We start from the raw sequence: 21,066 nt of genomic DNA, 5'->3' as shown, positions 1-21,066 counted from the left end.
TCCCTTGTTCTGATGGCACTGTGGGTAATCCTGGAGCCCTCTGTCTAACAGCACTGTAGGTAATCCTGGAGCCACATTTCTAACAGCCCTGTTGGTGACCCTGAACCCTCATTCTAACAACACTATAGGTAATCCTGGAACCACCTTTCTAAGAGCACTGTAGGTGACTCTGAATCCCTCTTTATAACTACACCGTAGGTAATACTGGAACCCTTTTTCAAACAACATTGTAGGTAATCCTGGAACCTACTTTTTGACGCTGGAACCCTCTTTCTAACAACAGTGTAGGTAATCGTAGAACCCTCTTTCTAACATTACTATAGGTAATCCTGGACCCTATTTCTAACAGAACTGTTGATGACCCTGGAACCGTCTTTCTAACAACACTGTAGGTAATCCTGGAACTTACTTTTTAACAACAATGTAGGTGACCCTGAAACACTTTTTCTAAAAACACTGTAAATGACTCTAGAACCCTCTTTCTAACAACACTGTGGAGAATTCTGTAACACAGAAGATAATCCTGGAACACTCTTTCTAACAGCACTATAGGTAATCCTGGAACCCAGTTTCTACCAGCACTGTAGGTGATCCTGGAACTCACTTTCTAGCACCACTGTAGGTGACCCTGAAACACTGTTTATAATAACACCATAGGTAATACTGGAACCTCTTTATAACAACATGATAGATAATCCTGAAGCCCTCTTTCTAACAGCACTGCAGGTCACTGTGGAGCCCTCTTTCTAACAACACTGTGGGTATTTCTGGAACCCTCTTTCTAACAGCACAATAGGTTATCCTCGAACCTTCTTTCAAATAGCACTGTAGATGGCCCTGGATCCCTTGTTCTGATGGCACTGTGGGTAATCCTGGAGCCCTCTGTCTAACAGCACTGTAGGTAATCCTGGAGCCACATTTCTAACAGCCCTGTTGGTGACCATTGAACCCTCTTTCTAACAGCACTGTGGAGAATTCTGTAACCCTCTTTCTAACAACACTATAGGTAATCCTAGAACCCTCTTTCTAACAATACTGTGAGTGATCCTCGAACCTCTTTCTAACAGCATTGTAGGTAATCCTGGAACCACCTTTCTAACAGCACTGTAGATAATCCTGCTACACCCTTTCTAACAGCACTGTAGGTGACTGAGAATCCCTCTTTATAACTACACCGTAGGTAATACTGGAACCCTCTTTCTAATAGCACTGATGGTGACCCTGGAGCCCTCTTTCTAACAGCAGTATAGGTAATCCTGGAACTCTCTTTCTAACAACACTGTAGGTGACTCTAGAACCCTCTTTCTAACAACACTGTCGGTGACCCTTGAACCCTCTTTCTAACAGCACTATAGGTAATCATGGAAACCACTTTCTAACAACACTGTATGTGAACTTGGAACTCTCTTTCTAACAGCACTGTAGGTGACCTGGAAACCCTCTGTATAACAACACCATAGGTCATCCTGGAACCCTCTTTCTAACAGCAGTATAGGTTATCCTCGAACCCTCTTTCAAGTAGCATTTAGGTGGCTCTGGATCCCTCATTCTGATGGCACTGTGGGGAATCCTGGAGCCCTCTTTCTAATAGCACTGTGAGGGATCCTGGAACCCTCTTTCTAACAGCACTATAGTTCACCCTGGAGCCCTCTTTCTAACAGCACTGTAGGTAATCCTGGAGCCATATTTCTAACAGTCCTGCTGGTGACCCTGGAGCCCTCTTTCTACCAATACTATAGGTAATCCTGGAGCCCTCTTTCTAACAACACTGTTGGTAATCCTGGAACCCTCTTTCTAACAACACTGTATGTGATCCAGGTACCCTCTTTCTAACACCACGATAGGTATTCCTGGACCCTCTTTCTAACACCACGATAGGTATTCCTGGACCCTCTTTCTAACATCACGATAGGTATTCCTGGACCCTCTTTCTATCAATACAGAAGGTAATCCTGGAACCTCTTTCTAACAACACTGTAGGTGACCCTTGAACTCTCTTTCTTACAGCAATGTAGAGAATTCTTGAACCCTCTTTCGAACAACACTATAGGTAATCCTGGAACTCTCTTTCCAACAGCACTGGAGGTGACCCGGAAACCCTCTTTATAACAACACCATAGGTCACCCTGCAGCCCTCTTTCTAACAGAACTGTAGGTAATCCTGGAACCATCTTTCTAATATCACTGTGGGTAATCCTGGGACCCTCTTTGTAACAGTCCTGCCAGTGAACCTGGAACCATCTTATGAACAACACTGTGAGTAATCCTGGAACCCTCTTTCTAACAGCATTGTAGGTGACCCTAGAACTGGCTTTCTAACAACACTGACACTGGAGCCCTCTTTCTAACAACACTGTATGTGGCCAAGGTTAAAAATCACACAGCACCAGGTTATAGTCCAACAGGCTTAATTGGAAGCACACTAGCTTTCGGAGCGACACTCCTTCATCAGGTGGTATGTGATCCAGGTACCCTCTTTCTAACAGCACTGTAGGTAATCCTGGAACCTAATTTCTAACAACACTGTAGGTGACCCTGGAATCCTCTTTCTTACAGCACCATAGGTAACCATGGAACCCTCTTTCTAACAGCACTTAGGTGACCCTGAAACCCTCTTTATAACAACACTGTGGATCATCCTGGAACCTCTTTCTAGCAACATTGTAGGTGACCCTGGAACCCTCTTTCTAAAAGCACTGTTAATGACTCTAGGACCCTCTTTCTAACAACACTATAGGTGACCCTTGAACCCTTTTTCTAACAGCACTGTAGATAATTTGATTAGATTAGATTACTTTAGATTACTTACAGTGTGGAAACAGGCCCTTCGGCCCAGCAAGTCCACACCGCCCCGCCGAAGCGCAACCCACCCATACCACTACATCTACCCCTTACCTAACACTACGGGCAATTTAGCATGGCCAATTCACCTGACCTGCACATCTTTGGACTGTGGGAGGAAACCGGAGCACCCGGAGGAAACCCACGCAGACACGGGGAGAATGTGCAAACTCCACACAGAGAGTCGCCTGAGGCGGGAATTGAACCCGGGTCTCTGGCGCTGTGAGGCAACAGTGCTAACCACTGTGCCACCGTGCCGCCCAAATCCTGGAACCCTCTTTCTCACAGCACTATTGGTAATTCTGGAACCCTCTTTCTCACAGCACTATTGGTAATTCTGGAACCCTCTTTCTAACAATACTATAGGTAATTCTGGAACCCTCTTTATAACAACACTGTACGTCTTCCTAGTACCCTCTTTCTAACAGCACTATAGATAATCCTGGAGCCCTCTTTCAAACAGCACTATCGGTAATTCTGGAATGGTCTTTCTATCAACACTGTAGTTTACCTTGAAACCCTCTTTATAACTACACCGTAGGTAATCCTAGAACCTCTTTCTAACAGCACTGTGTGTAATCCTGGACCTCTCTTTCTAATAAAACCTCAGGTAATCCTGGAACTCTCTTTCTAACAGCACTATATGTAATCCTGAAACCCTCTTTCTCACTATAGGTAATCCAGGAACTCTATTTCTGACAGCACTTTAGGTATCCTTGGAACCTTATTTCTAATTGCACTGTGGGTGTCCCTGGGACCTTCTTTCTGATAGCCCTGCAGGTATCCCTCCACCCCATGGACTGCGGTACTTCCAAACGGCACCTCACCATCATCTGCACTGCAGCAATTAGGTAAGAACAATAAATTCTCAGCTAGCCAGCAATGCCCACATCCCATGAATAAGATAAAGTATAGTATTTCATTTGGTGAGACATTGTTTGTTAATTTGAGGAGACTGACAGTGTAGAAATTGGTGATGGTGAAAGCAGATTTAAAGGAATGTAGACTTCAGGATTTCAGGATACATACAAAAGAGGTTGTGAGGTGGACAATATACTGAGCTGCATGACACAGGCTGTCTTCTCTCTTGATCAGAGGTATTGCCAAAATGTGTCCTACCTTGCCTCTTCTGACTGAATTAGTGATTTCTCTGGGACTGTCTTCATATGTGGTGCAATGTCCATTTCGCTCTGCCATGGTTTCTGTCAGATATTTCATCCAGCTAGTTTTGATACATTTCTGTCTGGTGGAGGGTCCACCACTGCTGTCTACCTTCCGACAATCTTCGGCTGCTCATCAATGGTGACTTTATCAATCTGTGTAGTGTTATGGACCAGGCCAGACCCCCTCAAAATATTTGAAGAAGGTAGCCTGGACCCTAACTTTTTCTTGTTTTAGTAACAGATGTGAAGTAGACATTCCATGTGTGATGCAGCTGGGAAAACCACAGGCTTTAAGCAAAACAGAATTTATTTAAATACTCCAGTTGAAACACAAGCAAACGAAAACAGAATTTAGAATAACTCAACTACTGGAAAACTTAACCAACTCAATACTGCAACTTTACTAAGGAGGGGGTGATCCAATTCTCTTAACATCACCTAAACACATCCCTTGCCAAAATGTAAATTCAAACATAGGTTCTTACAGGTAGGAGAGATTTCAGAGAGAAGTCAGCCAGAGATCATCTGCTGAAGCATGGAACCAGATTCTCTGCTGCAACTAAACCAAACTAGAAACAAAATCTGAACTTGGAGAACCAGTCACTCCCCTGCCATTGTTGAACTAGGGCCTTTTCAGACATTTCGGCACCTCTGCCTTTATGACTTCTTTTGAAAACAACCCAAGGACAAAATAACCTTGTTGAAGTGACAGTATCATCGCAGTAGCCTTTGTTTTCCTTGCTTTATTATGTTATGCATACCTGTTATATAAGATGTAAACATAGTTGCTCCTGTGCCTAGAGATACATGAGGCCAAATAAGCATTCTATTTTCTTTAGCCGCAGCCAATGTTCTCACATTGCTCTGTGTCTGTTCACCACCTGGTGGTCCATATTGACAGTTTATCCTGGATCATCCTTTTCTTCTATATTAAGTACTAGCCCTGTGCATGGCCTGTCACAATGGTATAAGCCAGCTGCATCAGATGTACAGAAAATCAATAGTAAAGAGTATAACTTCAAAAACAGCAAGAACAAGCATTGCAGTGAAGTTGTGAATGTGGTGAAACCATCTCAAATAAACACTTTCACAAAGTTTATTCGTTCACATTTTTAAAATACTGTATCAACAGCTACAAGTCACTTACCATCTTGAAAGAAACCCAAAGCCTGTTGAAGCTGGGTATCCTCCTTTGTTCATGCCCTATGTATCTGTCAGGCCTTAAAGACCTGAGTGTACACAAATTTGTTGTTCGTAGGAATCCATCTGCACCATTACATGTGCACACAGCCAGCCCTCAATAAGCAGCTGAGATTCAGCAGGAAATTCTGGTACTTATTCATATTCCCAGGTGCAGCCTATTTCCAATGTGGTACACACACATAACCAATGTAGGAAAATCAGTCCCACAATTCATTATGTCTTACATGGCACTCTATTACCATTGAGTTCCCAGTCTGTTCTATCAGCATAGCAAAGGGCACCATAACCTGACCATCAGGCCCATGGTCCATGGTGGAGCACTTAACAAGAAGGACTGTAAAGTTGAACACTTTTTCTTTACTTCTTTATTTTTCTGCCTTTATATTCCATGTTTTGGTTTATTTTTGTGTGTTTTAAGATGGTGTTGGAGGTAGTGACACTATACAACATTTTCACTGAATTTTATAACAAAATACACATGACAATAAATAAATAAAATAAAATAAATGAATCAAATAAATCATTGTCATCTTCAGAATGAGTGGAAATTTGGTGCAGTACAACTCTGAATGCATTTTCAAATTCCTTTGATGATATTGAGAACAAAGGGAAGTAAAACATATTTATCCAATTCAGATAAGGCTGCCAATCAAACTTACACATCAAAGTGATCTACAGAATGTCAAAACAAATAAAGTTCACTTCAGAAGGAAATCTCCGGTATCATTTGAAGATAAAGCCTTATAATTGCAAGGCATTCAAATCTATTTAGGCAGCAAGCAGTAAGATGTAATGCTAAGGAATCAGACATGAGCATTTAAACCACGTTTAGTTTGTTAGAATGAAGCTGCATATGCCTATCCGAACATTAAAAAAATGTGAATTCAGAAAAAAAACTGCAGGTGGAGAAACTCTGACACAAAAACACAAAGTGTTGGAGAAACTCAGCAGGTCTGGCAGCAGCTGTAGTGAGAAGGAAACAGTTAACACTTCAAGTGCAGTGACCCTTCATAACTGGACTCGAACTTTAGTGTAGAATAACCTTTATTGTCATATTAGTTGTTAACTCTTCTTCTCTCCACAGATGCTGCCAGGCCTGCTGAGTTCCTCCACCATTTTGTTTCAGAAATAGGCCATTTTATGGCTCTGCCATTCAATTAGCATCATCAGCATGGCCAAGTCTGAGGGAAGTCATGCCCAATAAATTTGATTTAAATTTTCAAGGGTGTGACCGGCTGTGTAAGATGACAGTGGTGCAGTTGATGTAGGTCATATGAATTACAGCAAGGCATTTGACATGGTCTCACATGGGAGACTGATAAAGAAGAAAAAAGCACATAGTATCCAGTGTAACATGGCATGTTGGATCTACAATTGGTTTGGTAGAAGACAGAGTGTGTGACTAGAAGCCAGTGTCCATTGGCATGCCACAGGGATCTGTGGGGGGGCTTATTGCTTGTAATTTATATAAATAATGCAGTTGAGAATGTCTGAGGGATGATAAGTAAGTTTACGAAAGTGAGTGCAGAGGAAGGTCTTTGGTTACTGGAGGAATATAAACAGACTGGTCAAGTGGACAGATCAGTAGCAGATGGAATTTAGGTCTGAAAAGTGAGAAGTGATGCAGTTTGCAAGAAGTAACAAGGTAAGGGAGTACTCAATGAATGGCAGGACACTAGGAAGGAGCTGAAAATGTGTTGCTGGAAAAGCGCAGCAGGTCAGGCAGCATCCAAGGAGCAGGAGAATTGACGTTTCAGGCATGAGCCCTTCTTCAGGAATGAGGAAAGTGTGTCCAGCAGGCTAAGATAAAAGTATGGGAGGAGGGACTTGGGGGAGGGGCGGTGGAAATGCGATAGGTGGAAGGAGATCAAGGTGAGGGTGATAGGCCGGAGTGGGGGTGGGGGCGGAGAGGTCAGGAAGAAGATTGCAGGTTAGGAAGGCAGTGCTGAGTTCGAAGGTTGGGACTGAGACAAGGTGGGGGAAGGGGAAATGAGGAAACTGGAGAAATCTGAGTTCATCCCTTGTGGTTGGAGGGTTCCTAGGCGGAAGATGAAGCGCTCTTCCTCCAACCGTCGTGTTGCCATGGTCTGGCGATGGAGGAGTCCAAGGACCTGCATGTCCTTGGTGGAGTGGGAGGGGGAGTTGAAGTGTTGAGCCACAGGGTGGTTGGGTTGGTTGGTCTGGGTGTCCCAGATGTGTTCTCTGAAATGTTCCGCAAGTAGGCGGCCTGTCTTCCCAAGATAGAGGAGGCCACATCGGGTGCAGCGGATGCAATAAATGATGTGTGTGGAGGTGCATGTGAATTTGTGGTGGATATAGAAGTATCCCTTGGGGCCTTGGAGGGAAGTAAGGGGGGAGGTGTGGGCGCAAGTTTTGCATTTCTTGCGGTTGCAGGGGAAGGTGCCAGGAGTGGAGTTTGGGTTGGTGGGTAGTGTGGACCTGACGAGGGAGGAAGCTCAGAGGAACAGAGGGATTTTGGAGTGCTTGACCACAAATCCCTGAAGGTGGGAGGACAAGGTAATGGAGTAGTTAAGAAAGTTTATGGGGCACTTACCATTATCAGTTGACACAGATTAGACTAGAAGAGCAGTTAGGTTGTGTTTGAGCTGTACAGAACTTCGGTTTGGCCATAACCGGTGTACTAGGAGAAAGTGAGGACTGGAGATCAGGGTCGAAAGTGTGGTGCTGGAAAAGCACAGCAGGTCAGCCAGCATCTGAGGAGCAGGAGAATCGACGTTTCAGATTCCCTGATGAAGAGCTTATGCCCAAAATGTTGATTCTTCTGCTCCTCGGATGCTGCCTGACCTGCTGTGCTTTTCCAGCACCACATTCACAACTAGAGTACAGTGTGCTGTTCTGATCAATACACAATAAGAAGAATGTGATTGACTGGAGAGGGTACAGAAGAGATTCATCAGGACATTGCCTGGCTTGGAGCAGTTTAGCTATGCGGAAAGGCTGAATGGGTTATTTTATTTAAAGCAGAGGGAACTGAAGGGAGACCTGATTGAGATTTATAAGATTGTGAGGGGCATGGATAGGAAGCAGCTGTTCCATTTAGTTGAGGGTCAATAATGAGGGGATGTAATTTTAATGCCTTGGAGGATAGTAGACATGGGAAACCTCACAACCTTTAAAAAGTATTTGGGTGAGTTCTTGAAATGCCAGCACATTAAAGGCTACGGACGTAGTGTGGGAAGATGGGGCGAGTATGATGGGTTTTTGTCTTGCAGACCCATGTGCCAAAGGGCCTCTTTCGTACTGCATGTCTATGAATCTATGAGTCACAGCTAATCTGATCATGACCTCAATTCCACTTGCCTGCCTACCTCTGAGTATGGTATTTTTAACACAACAAATGTGAAAAGCATTTAAAGAGGCTCTTGGTGTGCCTTACAAATGGTAATTTTACTTATAGAAATACAATATCTATTCACTGTGTTTCTGATGGATGTGCTGATGTTATTACTGACTGAATGGCCCACATTCCTGTGACATTCAGGTCTATCTTATATTTCTTACATTTTAAAATGTGATGACAATCCCCTATTTATCAAACTCACCTGTACTTCAGCCATTTCTAAGAATTAGACATTCCAAAGTGCAAAAAATGTCCTGGATTTAGCTTCAGTAGTGACTGAAAGCCTCAACAATTTCTATTATCCATCCACTGACATTACCAACAACTTCAGAAATTTAAGCATGCAGAAGGACAGAGAAATTCAAAATGTTCAGTCAGTGAGTGCAGAAAGCTCCATAATGTGTGTTATAAACATTCCCACAAAATATATCGTCCTTTCAATCTTGATTTAATAAGTACTTCCTTTGAATGCTATATGTCTCACCACAAAAACCCTGAAAAACGTTGCACCTTATGAGATGAAACATGGTTTTTAATCATGTACTAAGTTCACTATGACTGTTAACATCTTCACTGGCCCTGAAAAGCAACTTTATGTTTGAGGGGAAATACAGTGAATGCTGGAGAAACTCTTCAGGTCTGGCATCATCTATGAGGAGAGAAACTGTTGCAAGCCCAGTATGATTCTTCTCCAGAACTGAAATTCAAACACAAGATTGTGTTTGAATCTTATGGGTTATTCACCTTCATTGCCTTTTATCTCCCTCCTAGTGTTAGATAAAGTATTTATCAAAATTCACTTTCACAGCCACATCTGCTTCCTCAGAGAATGTTCTGGGCTCTGCCTTACCCTGCATGGATTCCAACTGAAGCTCCATCCTTCATGTTACTTACCCTATCAAAATGACAGGTATCTCCGAAACAAACAACTCTCCAGAGATCCACACTCAGTGCCATTCATCTCCACATGCACACTCTTGATTTCGCTCTCCATCAGCATTGCTTCATTTTATCTTAAAACTGTCCCAGTCTCCCGTTCCATTTTATTCTTTGTCTTAATTGATGCTTTAACAAAAAGCCCCTTTTCTTCTTCTTTCAGGAGTTAAAAAATGCAACCTCCAAAACACATAAGTACCAACATCTCTCGGGATGTGGATCTTTATCCCCTTCCCTGCTCTCTAACTCTATCCCTTCATCTAGTCTCACTTCATGCCATGGACTCACTATACCCTCTGACCTTCCCCTTTCTGATGTTGAACAATCTGCATTCAGCAGAGAACTTTATGTTATCCCTTTTACACGATTTTTTTACATTCCATCTTCCCCAGAACTGGACCCTGTGACAAAGAAATCTGAAGCCCTCTCTCCTGTCCAACTCTTCAGCCACGCATTCATTTGTTCTGGCTGCCTATTCCTATATTCACTAGCATGTGGCTAAACAAGAGATTATAATCTTTGGGGTCTTGCTGTATATTATTCTGCCTGCTCCTTAAATTCTTGCTGAAGGACCGCATGCTTCTTACTATCTGTGGCATTGACCCTAATGAGAACCAGGATCACTGACTGCTCACCATCTTGGAGTCACATCTGTGGCTGGAGAAATGTCTGCCTGTACCGTCTTTATTGAGTCTCCTTCTACTACTGTTCTCCATTTGTTTCAGCTCCTCACATGTACCACCAGGCTGTGGCTGCACTCCCCAGGGGCACCATCATTGTCACCATTTTATTACACGGAAGAATGTTCCTCAGTGTGATGCACTCCTGGGGCTTTCCTGCCTGCCTCCCTTTTTCTGACTCTTGGTCATCCATTCCTTCCCTGACTGCACCTCATTAAGCTGCGGGATAACCACATCTAAAAATACACTGACGACAAAAGTCTTCAATTCCAGCTGATGCTCAAGTTCGAAAACCCAGTGCTGAAGCTGATCAAACTAATGGCACTTCATGCCGATGTAGTTATCCAGACTATAAGGAATGTCTAAGATTTCCCATGTACTGCAGGTCATGTAAAACATGGAACTGAGCTGCCTGCCATGCTTTGTCTTAGTCATAAACTTACTTCTCTTACATTAGATTTATTCTCCTTCCCTTATCCTGCTATGGCTTACTTATATTACTTTATTTTGTTACTCCTGACTTCCATTTATTTCTGGTGCTTAATAATAAACTTTTCTAATATATACCATTTACAGACAATCCCTAACAGCTGTTTCTTACAAGAAAATGTGTTCCTTACCAGTTAAGTTTATGTAAGACACAAGAAACCACATGTTTGGGACAGCTCTGTCCATAACTGCACATTATTTGTCCCAGTTAACTAGTTCTATCACTATAACATTATCATTTTTGCTGCTATGATTTCTATGATAGAATATTGTAATTTGTCAACTGTTTACATAATATTTTGAGATAACTTTATATTTGACACTGAGAATAACAGCGCCCCAAGCTATAGTTAATATGGGAAAATCAATTTCTCCACATGTAGTAATAGTTTGTACAAAAACAATTGTCACAATACACATACTATATTGATGTAGTTAACAGTGGAGAGACTGCTCTAATATTTGGCTTAAATAGCAATTTCACACCAAATTTACTGCTGTTTGGCTCTGAGTTTTATAAAAATCATTGTGTAAAACAAGAATATCTCAGTCCATTTCAACTGTCCTAGTTATACTGACATGCATCCAAATTGCTTACACAAATCCATTGGGAATCATGAAATCAGCAACAAGATGTACATTGATATCTCACTATCTAACTGGATGAGTGAATTTAATTCCTCTTTGCAGACACTTGCTAGCAAGTTGGTACAACTGTATAAGATTATAAATCTGATAGTTGTCTCCAAATACAATTGCCACCTAATATTCTAAGCTCAAGTGTTTTGTGCACAAAGATAGCCAGTTATTCTACTGACAAGAACAGTGCTTTACAATGCAGTGACACGGACTATTGTCTCCAATTTCTTGACAGTAAAACTTGCTATTCTCAATTCCTACTGTATTTTATAAATCCTCAGTTGAGAAAAGGGATAAGCATGTTGAATGTTAGTCTGCATTTCTATTTCATGGAAAATGAAAAACTAGAATTTGCTGCCTCAATATATTATGTATTGGTGCCTGAAATATGTTCCAGTAAGTATTATGTTTGGGTTGTCCAGACACCTGACCTGAAGAAAGAAAGTTAGAGACATACAGGCCCAAATCAGAAATCTTTGAATACCCTGATGCCTACAAATGTACAGTCGTTGCTTCAGAGGTTTACACTTTCAGTGACACTAGTATTGTCCCACTCTGAAGCTCTGACAAAGGGAACCAACCATCCACCTCCAAGCGGCCAGTCATTCATCCAGAATCCCACCTAATAGACCCAACTAAAAATGCCCCAAAAACTGTCCATCTCCAATCTAACTATCCAACCCCTCCCAACCTGCCCATGTACCCACTCACTCTCTGACCGACTCACTCACCCACTTACCGACCCATTAAAAACCCCAACACCATTAATAACATACACGAATGTGACAAGTAGTGTGGTAAAAAGGTGATGTAACTATCCCACAGCTCCGCTTTCCCATTGCTCCCTATAGATGACTGCACTAGGGACCTATCTGCAATGAAGGAGGAAGGTACAGCAATAAGTATTTTCACCGTCAACAATGATTGCCCTAACATTGCCATTGTGCAGAAGATCTGACCAGCGAACATTTTAGTTATGTATGAAAATAGTTTTAAAAGTTTCAAGCTATTAACAGATAAAACCAGCATTTAAATTCAGGGCAATTTGCAATGAGACCGGTGAAAATTATTAATTCCAAACAATAGCAGCATATTTAGTCACGTCATATTTTCATTCAGAAACATAATCAACATTTCTAGACTGCTTAAATTCCTGTATTCATCATCGATGGGAGATAACTATATCCCAGCACACTGCCTGAAACAATTTATTCATGAAAATGCATGGGCGTTATTGTCGTAACCCCATGGGATTTTTGAGTCAACTCTACCACATCAACAGGTTGTCTAGAAAACAGGCAAGAACTGAAAGAAAAAAACAGAAGCAACCAAATTAAATTAACAAAATGACAAAGAGAGAAAAAATCATTATGAATAAAACTGAAACAAGTTTTCAATGTAAGCTAAGTAGAAACAGAGTATTGAATTGATTGAAACATCACTGTCAAGATTTTGTAACCAGGTTTACTTCAGGTTCACTTTTATTTAAATTGTATGTTATATAATATTCCATCTAAGTCATCAAGCACACAACATGGATACTTCAGAAGTATTTTTTCAAACACAGTATAGCTAATATGCTACACCGGGGTATAATATGAAACCTGCATGAGTTGAACCTAAGAAAATGTATGATGTGTTTACAGGGTAAAGAGTTCAACATATTCAATTTATATAAGGCTTCAATTTCAAAAACTCTAAAAGACAGCCAGTCACAAAGCAATTAAAGATAGAAATCACATATGATTTAGTTTTCTTGAAAGAAAAATACCATTTATAGACAATGGAATGATTCAAGAAGCTGAAGGAAGAAAAGGATTTTAAAAAGAACAAATAAAGTGGCTGTTTGTCCTCTAGTGAGGAGTCTGGAGAATTAAATGTTGAACAGATATTTTGTGCCTTTCTTCATTGCAGAAGACACAAATAACATCCCAGAAATACTTATGAATTAGGAGTTAAAGAGGAGAGAACAATTACAATCATCAGGGAAAGGGGTTGTGAAAACAATCGAAACAAGACCAAAAGGTCTTCATTTTAGGATCTTAAAGGAAATGCTTATTATTTTGGTAGGTGAATAGTTCATAATTTTGTATAATTCAATAGACCTGTCACTCATGCAGGTGTTCAGATGTTTCAATTATCGAATGATTTTCTGGATTCCGAGCAGATCTTCAGTATGACAATTTGCCCAGACAAACATTAAATAATTAAAAGAGCTGCAATCTAGCTTGATGGACATCTCCGCCAGTCTGATGTCTATCAATTTTACAATGTTTGCGACACTTTGTCTTCTCAGAGTTTTGAAACTTTAAAGGGCCTGGATGATTAACATTTTAACAAATCAACGTTTTGAGTCTAAACACACTTATTTGGAACTGAAGTTTTTAAAAAGGAGTTTTGGCAGTAAAACAGAGTTGAGTCAATTGTTATTCAATATCCTTTCTTCTTTGGTTTCCAATGCTGACATTCAGTACAGTACAGCCTAAGTTCATATAGTGTAGTTGATGCAAGGTTTATGAAGGTTTGTAGTTGATCAATCAGTATTGTACAATGAAGTAATTTAGAGTTCTCTCATTTTAGGTCTCCAACACCTGTATTAACTTTTGTGATGCATGTACCAAGACACCCAAATCACTCTCAACCACCATAAAAATGTAAAGAGGTAAAAACAATGACTGCAGATACTGGAAACCAGATTCTGGATTAGTGATGCTGGAAGAGCACAGCAGTTCAGGCAGCATCCAAGGAGCTTCGAAATCGACGTTTTGGGCAAAAGCCCTTCATCAGGAATAAAGGTAGTAAGCCTGAAACATGGAGAGATAAGCTAGAGGAGGGTGGGGGTGGTGAGAAAGTAGCATAGAGTACAATGGGTGAGTGAGGAAGGGGATGAAGGTGATAGGTCAGGGAGGAGAGGGTGGAGTGGATAGGTGGAAAAGGAGATAGGCAGGTAGGACAAGTCCAGACAAGTCATGGGGACAGTGCTGAGCTGGAAGTTTAGAACTAGGGTGAGGTGGGGGAAGGGGAAATGAGGAAACTTTTGATGTCCACATTGATGCCCTGGGGGTGAAGTATTCCGAGGCAGAAGATGAGGCGTTCTTTCTCCAGGCGTCTGGTGATGAGGGAGCGGTGGTGAAGGAGGCCCAGGACCTCCATGTCCTCGGCAGAGTGGGAGGGTGAGTTGAAATGGGGGCCACGGGGCGGTGTGGTTGATTGGTGCGGGTGTCCCACGTCTTCCCACGACCAGATGGCCTCCTTCTTTAGAGACCGCAATTTCCCTTCCCACATGGTTAAAGATGCCCTTCAAAGCATCTCGTCTACATCCCGCACCTCCGCCCTTAGACCCTACCCCTCCAACCGTAACAAGGACAGAACGCCCCTGGTGCTCACCTTCCACCCTACCAACCTTCACATAAACCAAATCATCCGCCAACATTTCCGCCACCTCAAACAGACCCCACCACCAGGGATATATTTCCCTCCCCACCCCTTTCCACCTTCTGCAAAGACCGTTCCCTCCGTGACTACCTGGTAAGGTCCACGCCCCCAAACAACCCACCCCCCCCGATCCTGGCACTTTTCCCTGCCACCACAGGAACTGTAAAACCTGCGGCCACACCTCCTCCCTCACCTCTATCCAAGGCCCTAAAGGAGCCTTCCACATCCATCAAAGTTTTACTTACACATCCACTAATATTATTTATTGTATCCGTTGCTCCCGATGCGGTCTCCTCTACATTGGGGAGACTGGGCGCCTCCTAGCAGAGCTCTTTAGGGAACATCTCCGGGACACCTGCACCAATCAACCACACCGCCCCGTGGCCCAACATTTCAATTCACCCTCCCTCTCTGCCGAGGACATGGAGGTCCTGGGCCTCCTTCACCGCCGCTCCCACACCATCAGACGCCTGGAGGAAGAACGCCTCATCTTCTGCCTCAGAACACTTCACCCCCAGGGCATCAATGTGGACTTCAACAGTTTCCTCATTTCCCCTTTCCCCCACCTCACCCTAGTTCTAAACTTTCAGCTCAGCACTGTCCCCATGACTTGTCCGGACTTGTCCTACCTGCCTATCTCCTTTTCCACCTATCCACTCCACCCTCTCCTCCCTGACCTATCACCTTCATCCCCTTCCCCACTCACCCATTGTACTCTATGCTACTTTCTCCCCACCCCCACCCTCCTCTAGCTTATCTCTCCATGTTTCAGGCTTACTGCCTTTATTCCTGATGAAGGGCTTTTGCCCGAAACGTCGATTTCGAAGCTCCTTGGATGCTGCCTGAACTGCTGTGCTCTTCCAGCACCACTAATCCAGAATATAAATGTAAAACACAGGAGAAAATGTGGGCTATTTGGCCAATTGAGATTGCTCCACCATTCAATGAGATCTTGGCTCATCTGATGATCCTCAACTCCACATTCCTGCCTGTTCCTCATTACTATTGATTCATTTACTGATTAAAAATGCCTGTCTCAGCCTCAAATATTTTTAATAAACCTGCCTCAACAGGTCTCTATGATAAAGAACTCCACAGATTCATTACCATCTGAAAGAATAAATTCCTCATCATCTATATCATAACTAGGTGGCCTCACTTTACTCTGAGATTATTCCTCTGGTCCTAGACTCTCCCAAAGGAAAAACAACCTTTGAGTATGTAACCTCTCTAAGAATTTTACCCAGTTTCAATCATGTCTCCTTCTTCTAAACCACAATGAATATAAGCCCAAAGTACTCAAATTCTCCTCATAAGAAAACCCGTGAGTGCCTTCAATACCAATATATCTCTCCTTGCTTATCGTATTCCAGGTGTTGTCTAACTCGTGCTTTGTATATTTTTAGCAAGGCTTCCCCATTTCTGTATGCAATTGCCTTTGAAATACTGGCCAACATTCCATTTGTCGTCCCTATAACCTAATTAATTTATATCCTAGCTTTATATGATTCATGCACAAGGACTACCAAATCTCTATGCTTTGCAGCGTTTCTGAAGAATATTCAGCTCCTCTGTTCATCTGTTCACACTGCCTAACTTCACAGTTTCCCACATTATATTACATCTGCTAAAACTTAGCATACTCACTTACCCTTTATATGCACCCTTTGCAGACTCTATGTGTTGCACTGACTAGTCCCCTTCTGGCACTATTTTTCTGTCATTCGCAAACTTGGCTATAGCACATTCATCTTGTCCTCTCTCTTCCTTTTTCTATATCTAAAGATGCTTTTACTCTGCTTTTATATTACTTGCCAGTTTGCCCTCAGATTGTTTTTGCCCCCTTTATTATTCATTTGATCTCCCTTTCTTGGCTTTTAAAACTTTCTCAATCATCTGGCTTACCCACTGATATTTGCTCTACTATATGTTTGTTTTCTTTTAATTTGATACTCTCCTTAATTTCCTTGGTTAACCACAATCAGCTTATCTATCTTCCTCAAATCCTTCTTTCTCACTGAGATTTAACTCTGCTGTGAGTCTGGAACTGTTTGTCACTGTTCTCAACTATCTTTTCTGCTGAACTCTTTTCCTCATCTGCTCCAGCCAACTCTGCCCTCAGCTCCAATGTTTCTGACCCAGGTTCCTCCCTTTCAAACTGAATGCTGACTTCAATCATGTTATATTCACAGTTGCCTAGGTATCATTTACTCTGAAATTATTCATTACACTGGCCCATTATGCATTACAAAATAGTCTGATCCCTGGCTGGATCTATAACATACTGCTCAAGGAAACTGTTTACTGGCCACCCTTGCCAATTTGATTTTCTCAATCTACATGAAAATTAAAGTTACCCATGATTAATGTGCTGTATTATTTTACATGCTCTCATTATCCATAGATTTATTCTGTGTTCTGAAGAACAGCTATACTCCCACCAGAGTCTGCTTCCCCTTGTTATTTCTTACCTCTGCCCAGAAAGATTCTACATCATCCAATCCAAGACCATTTCTTGCTACTGCATTGCTTCCACCTCATACAGCAAAGCTACCCCAATACAACAAATCTATCCCAATACCCTTCCCTTCTTCCTGTCCTTTGAAAGGTCACAAACCCCTGAGTGTTCAGTTGTCAGCTTTGATTTCCTCATAACCATATCTCTGAAATGACTATAAAATTGCACCCAATAATGTGCGTTTGTGCTGTTAATTCATCTATTTTGTTCTGAACTCTGTGCACATTTAAGCAAAGAGCAATTGATTCAGCCTACTTTTCTATTTTAATCGCTGAGCCTTTAGTTCCTCATAATCCCTCAGCATAACGTCTTTCCCCTAGTTCTATCTATGTTACTGGTATCTGCATGGACCAAGACAACTAAATTCTATCCATTCCACTGCAAACCTCCCAAATCCTGGCAGGCTATTTGGACTCAAACTCTTCACAGAAAGAGAATAATATGTATTCCCTACCTATTCCCCTCCTACCTACATTCATTTTAACTCACACTGCTTGAATGGGTTTCAGACTTTGGTGGTATGATCAGTTTGCTTAATTACCCTGCAGTCACTCCTTTCATTCATACAGGTTGCAAAGACCTAGAGTCTATGGAACAACTGCAAAGGCTGAGGCACCCCGAAAAGGCACCCTCTGAATCCCTGTACCTAACTCACTCATAATCCTACCTTGCTGTCAGTGAGCACTGACCAAATCAAAATACCCCAGCCGAAGGTGTGTGACCATCTCCTGGATCAAAGTGCTTAGGTAACATTCTCCCTCCTTAATGCATCTTAGCGTCTGCCAGCTAGCCTCCAGCTGATAAATTCTAAACTCAACTTCCTGCACTTGGAAACAATTACTGCAGATGTGTCCATCCTGGATCACCTCGAAGCACCCATATTTTGCAATTGTAACTCATAACCTGCTCTACCATCCTTACTCCTCCTTGGTAAGAGTTTACTGTGTGCAAATTGACTGTCATGATAACTACATTACAATAGTGACTACACTTCAAAAATTGCTTCATTGACAGTAAAGAGCTTTGGGATGTCTAATAGTTATGAATATACTTCATTTTCATTTAGTTATTAACTCTTAACTCACCAACATGTCCAGCACTCACCACTGTTGTGAACTCGAAAAGTTGGGTTAAAATGTGAAAAAATAGAAAAGAAACATGAGTATCACATTGTTCTCATAATTCCCATCTGCAGAAGTCTTAAAAAACATCTGCATGATTTTGTTAAATAATGGTGAAACACTGAAGTTGTTAAACAGTAAAAGTTTGCCTTCATATTTTTGTCACTTTGCACGTACTGAAATTATGAAATGTCAAGTCTTATTTTTTGTTAACATGTGTCATCTGTTATTTTATTCTCCTTTTTAATAATTATATAAGATGGAGTGTGTAACTTGTTCTCGATGTCTTGGTTGAATAATAATCCACATTAAGATTTTTAAGGAATATCTCTACAAAAGGTTTAAAATCTAGTAGTAAATTGTGCTTTTACTGATAGGGTATTGCTCAGCAATTCAAGATTGAATAAGGCCAATTCATTACAATATCTGCATGGTTTTCATTTCATTTTCTCTGTTTCTCAAGGACATTTATAAGTCTCCAAAAGGGTTATGCAAGATTTAAAATTTCATGACAAGCAATTTAGAATATTGAACAAGATGCCTGTGCTTAACTCTATTGTAATTTTTGTGTTATACTTTAATACATGTTCAAAGATGGAATTGAGGTCAGAACTTCAAAGATGTTCAACAATCAAGTCTGAGAGTTTTATATATTTTTAATGGGAGATTTAAAATCGTTTCTTGTGCATTCTCATGAACAAGCCTGGGAGTAAAGGAACTAGTGAAATCATTAGCATCCAGCATTAATGTTAAATGATTGCTCTACCTCCTTTTTGAAAGCCATGCAATATTTGTCTAGGTCAAAAAGCAGACCTTTCTTTGGAGAAGGGAATCTCCCAAGTTCCATTATTCTCCCTGAAAATGAGTTGCACTTGCCTCATTGGTCACACTCTGTTCTTTGAATTAGGAGGTCATTGGTTCAAGCTTTACTTCAATGGCTTGAGCATATAATCGAGGTAGGTGGCAATAGTGAGAGAGTGCTACACTGGAAGAAGAGATAGTAACCAAGATCCTGCTGTCTCTGTCAGATGACGTTTTTTCAAACATGTCTAGTCTATTCAGTTGATAAGTTCATATAAAAAATGTCTTAACTGGCCTTCTTTCTTTGCAGATAACGGCTGCTAAGATGGAATATTTTCTATTTTTATGACACAAGTTTATTCAAATGTATTAATGCTTATAATTGCCTGAATACCTTTAAAAAGCTGACAGCTAATAAGTCAATTATTAAAATCCTACATTCAATCCACACTTGAATCCACACTTTGTAATTACAAACATTACATTTTTGCTTCTCTTCAAATTACTGCATTCTAAAATGTCATCACTGCAATAATCTATTGAGAACATTAGAGCTGAATAAAAATTGACACTTACAGTATATAGAGAATTATTTTTGAAGTATTATAATTTTGTAAAAGGACATTAGTCAGTCATGAACTTTTGATTTATTTTGACTAATCTTTCTAATCTTGGTGATGTGCTGCCTTTACATATTGCATGTTAAAAACAAAGGACAAAAGAATAAAATTAATTGGGGCAATTTTCATGCTCACCATTTTGTGGTAAATGGACTAAATGGATTTCCATTATGGAAACATTTGATAACCACTTTTATTTGTTTCAGAGCTATTGCAAATTGGATAGCTGGTATAACAAATTGGTGATCCTGACTTTAGTTAGTTTGTTGACGAAGCTGTCAAAGTCTTCCATTATTACTTTGGGGATTTACTCCCATTTGCCAGAGCAATACTCGTAACATGCACATTCATTTGAATACATTGCCATAGTGGGAATGCAATAGAGATTCAATAGGTTGATGTCAGGGATGGTAGGACTATACAATGAGGACAGGTTGGTTCAATTGGGCATGGATTCACTTGAGTTTAGAGGAATAAGAGGGGAATCTGATTGAAGTGTATAAAATTCTAACATGACAAGACAGACTAGATGCAGGGGGGATGTTTCCGTTGGTTGGGGAGTTTAGAATCAGGGGTCATAGCCTCAAGATATGGTGTAGGCTATTTAGGATTGAGATGAGGAAACATTTCTTCACTCAGAATGTGATCAACCTGTAAAATTTGATATTGCAGAAAGGTGTGGAGGCTAGGTTACTTAGTATAATCAAATAAGAGTTTGATAAATATTTAGTTCTTAAAAGCATCAAGCAGTATGGGGAGAATGCAGGAAAATGATGTTGAGATATAATACCTGCCATGATCATATTGAATTGTGGAGCAGGCTCAAGGAGCTAAATGGCCTCCTCCTGTTGCTAGTTTTGGTGTTTGTATTCTATTTCATAATTCTTTGGTAATGTTGGCCCCTGTATAAAATGCTTTGGTCAGTTCTTTTTCTCCACAAAATACCTAAATATTCAAAGCAAATGCCTTTTTTTTAATTCCTGCAGGATTCCCCCTTGCTTGTGGATTCTTCACAGAATGTGACTGTTAACGCTCGTAACTCTGAAGGACAAATCACTGGCAGATTAACAGTGGGTGAGTATTGTTTTACAATCTGCTTACAAACCTGCTCACTCAAATATGTCTCACAATTTTAAAGAACACAATCAATTCAACAATAGCCATCTTGTGATTGTCACATGAAAAGGCCAAATGGTTGGCAGGGGTAAGCAGTGCACATTGGAGTCTGCAACTAAAATGCATCATTTGGGTCATTTAAA

At 41.0% G+C, this 21,066-nt stretch overlaps 1 protein-coding gene across 14 annotated transcripts in view; it reads left to right on the top strand.

Moving 5' to 3' along the window:
• Nucleotides 1-21,066, top strand: part of sgcg (sarcoglycan, gamma) — a 692,618-nt gene that overhangs the window by 473,727 nt on the left and 197,825 nt on the right. For all 14 annotated transcript variants that reach the window (XM_072577379.1, XM_072577378.1, XM_072577376.1 and 11 more), the window contains one exon: nt 20,794-20,881. In XM_072577379.1, coding sequence (XP_072433480.1) covers nt 20,794-20,881 — 88 coding nt within the window. The remainder of the gene's footprint in view (nt 1-20,793; nt 20,882-21,066) is intronic.

Source organism: Chiloscyllium punctatum, chromosome 9 (assembly GCF_047496795.1).
Source record: "Chiloscyllium punctatum isolate Juve2018m chromosome 9, sChiPun1.3, whole genome shotgun sequence".
Lineage (NCBI taxonomy): Eukaryota > Metazoa > Chordata > Chondrichthyes > Orectolobiformes > Hemiscylliidae > Chiloscyllium > Chiloscyllium punctatum.
This window is presented reverse-complemented; position numbering and strand designations above follow the sequence as displayed.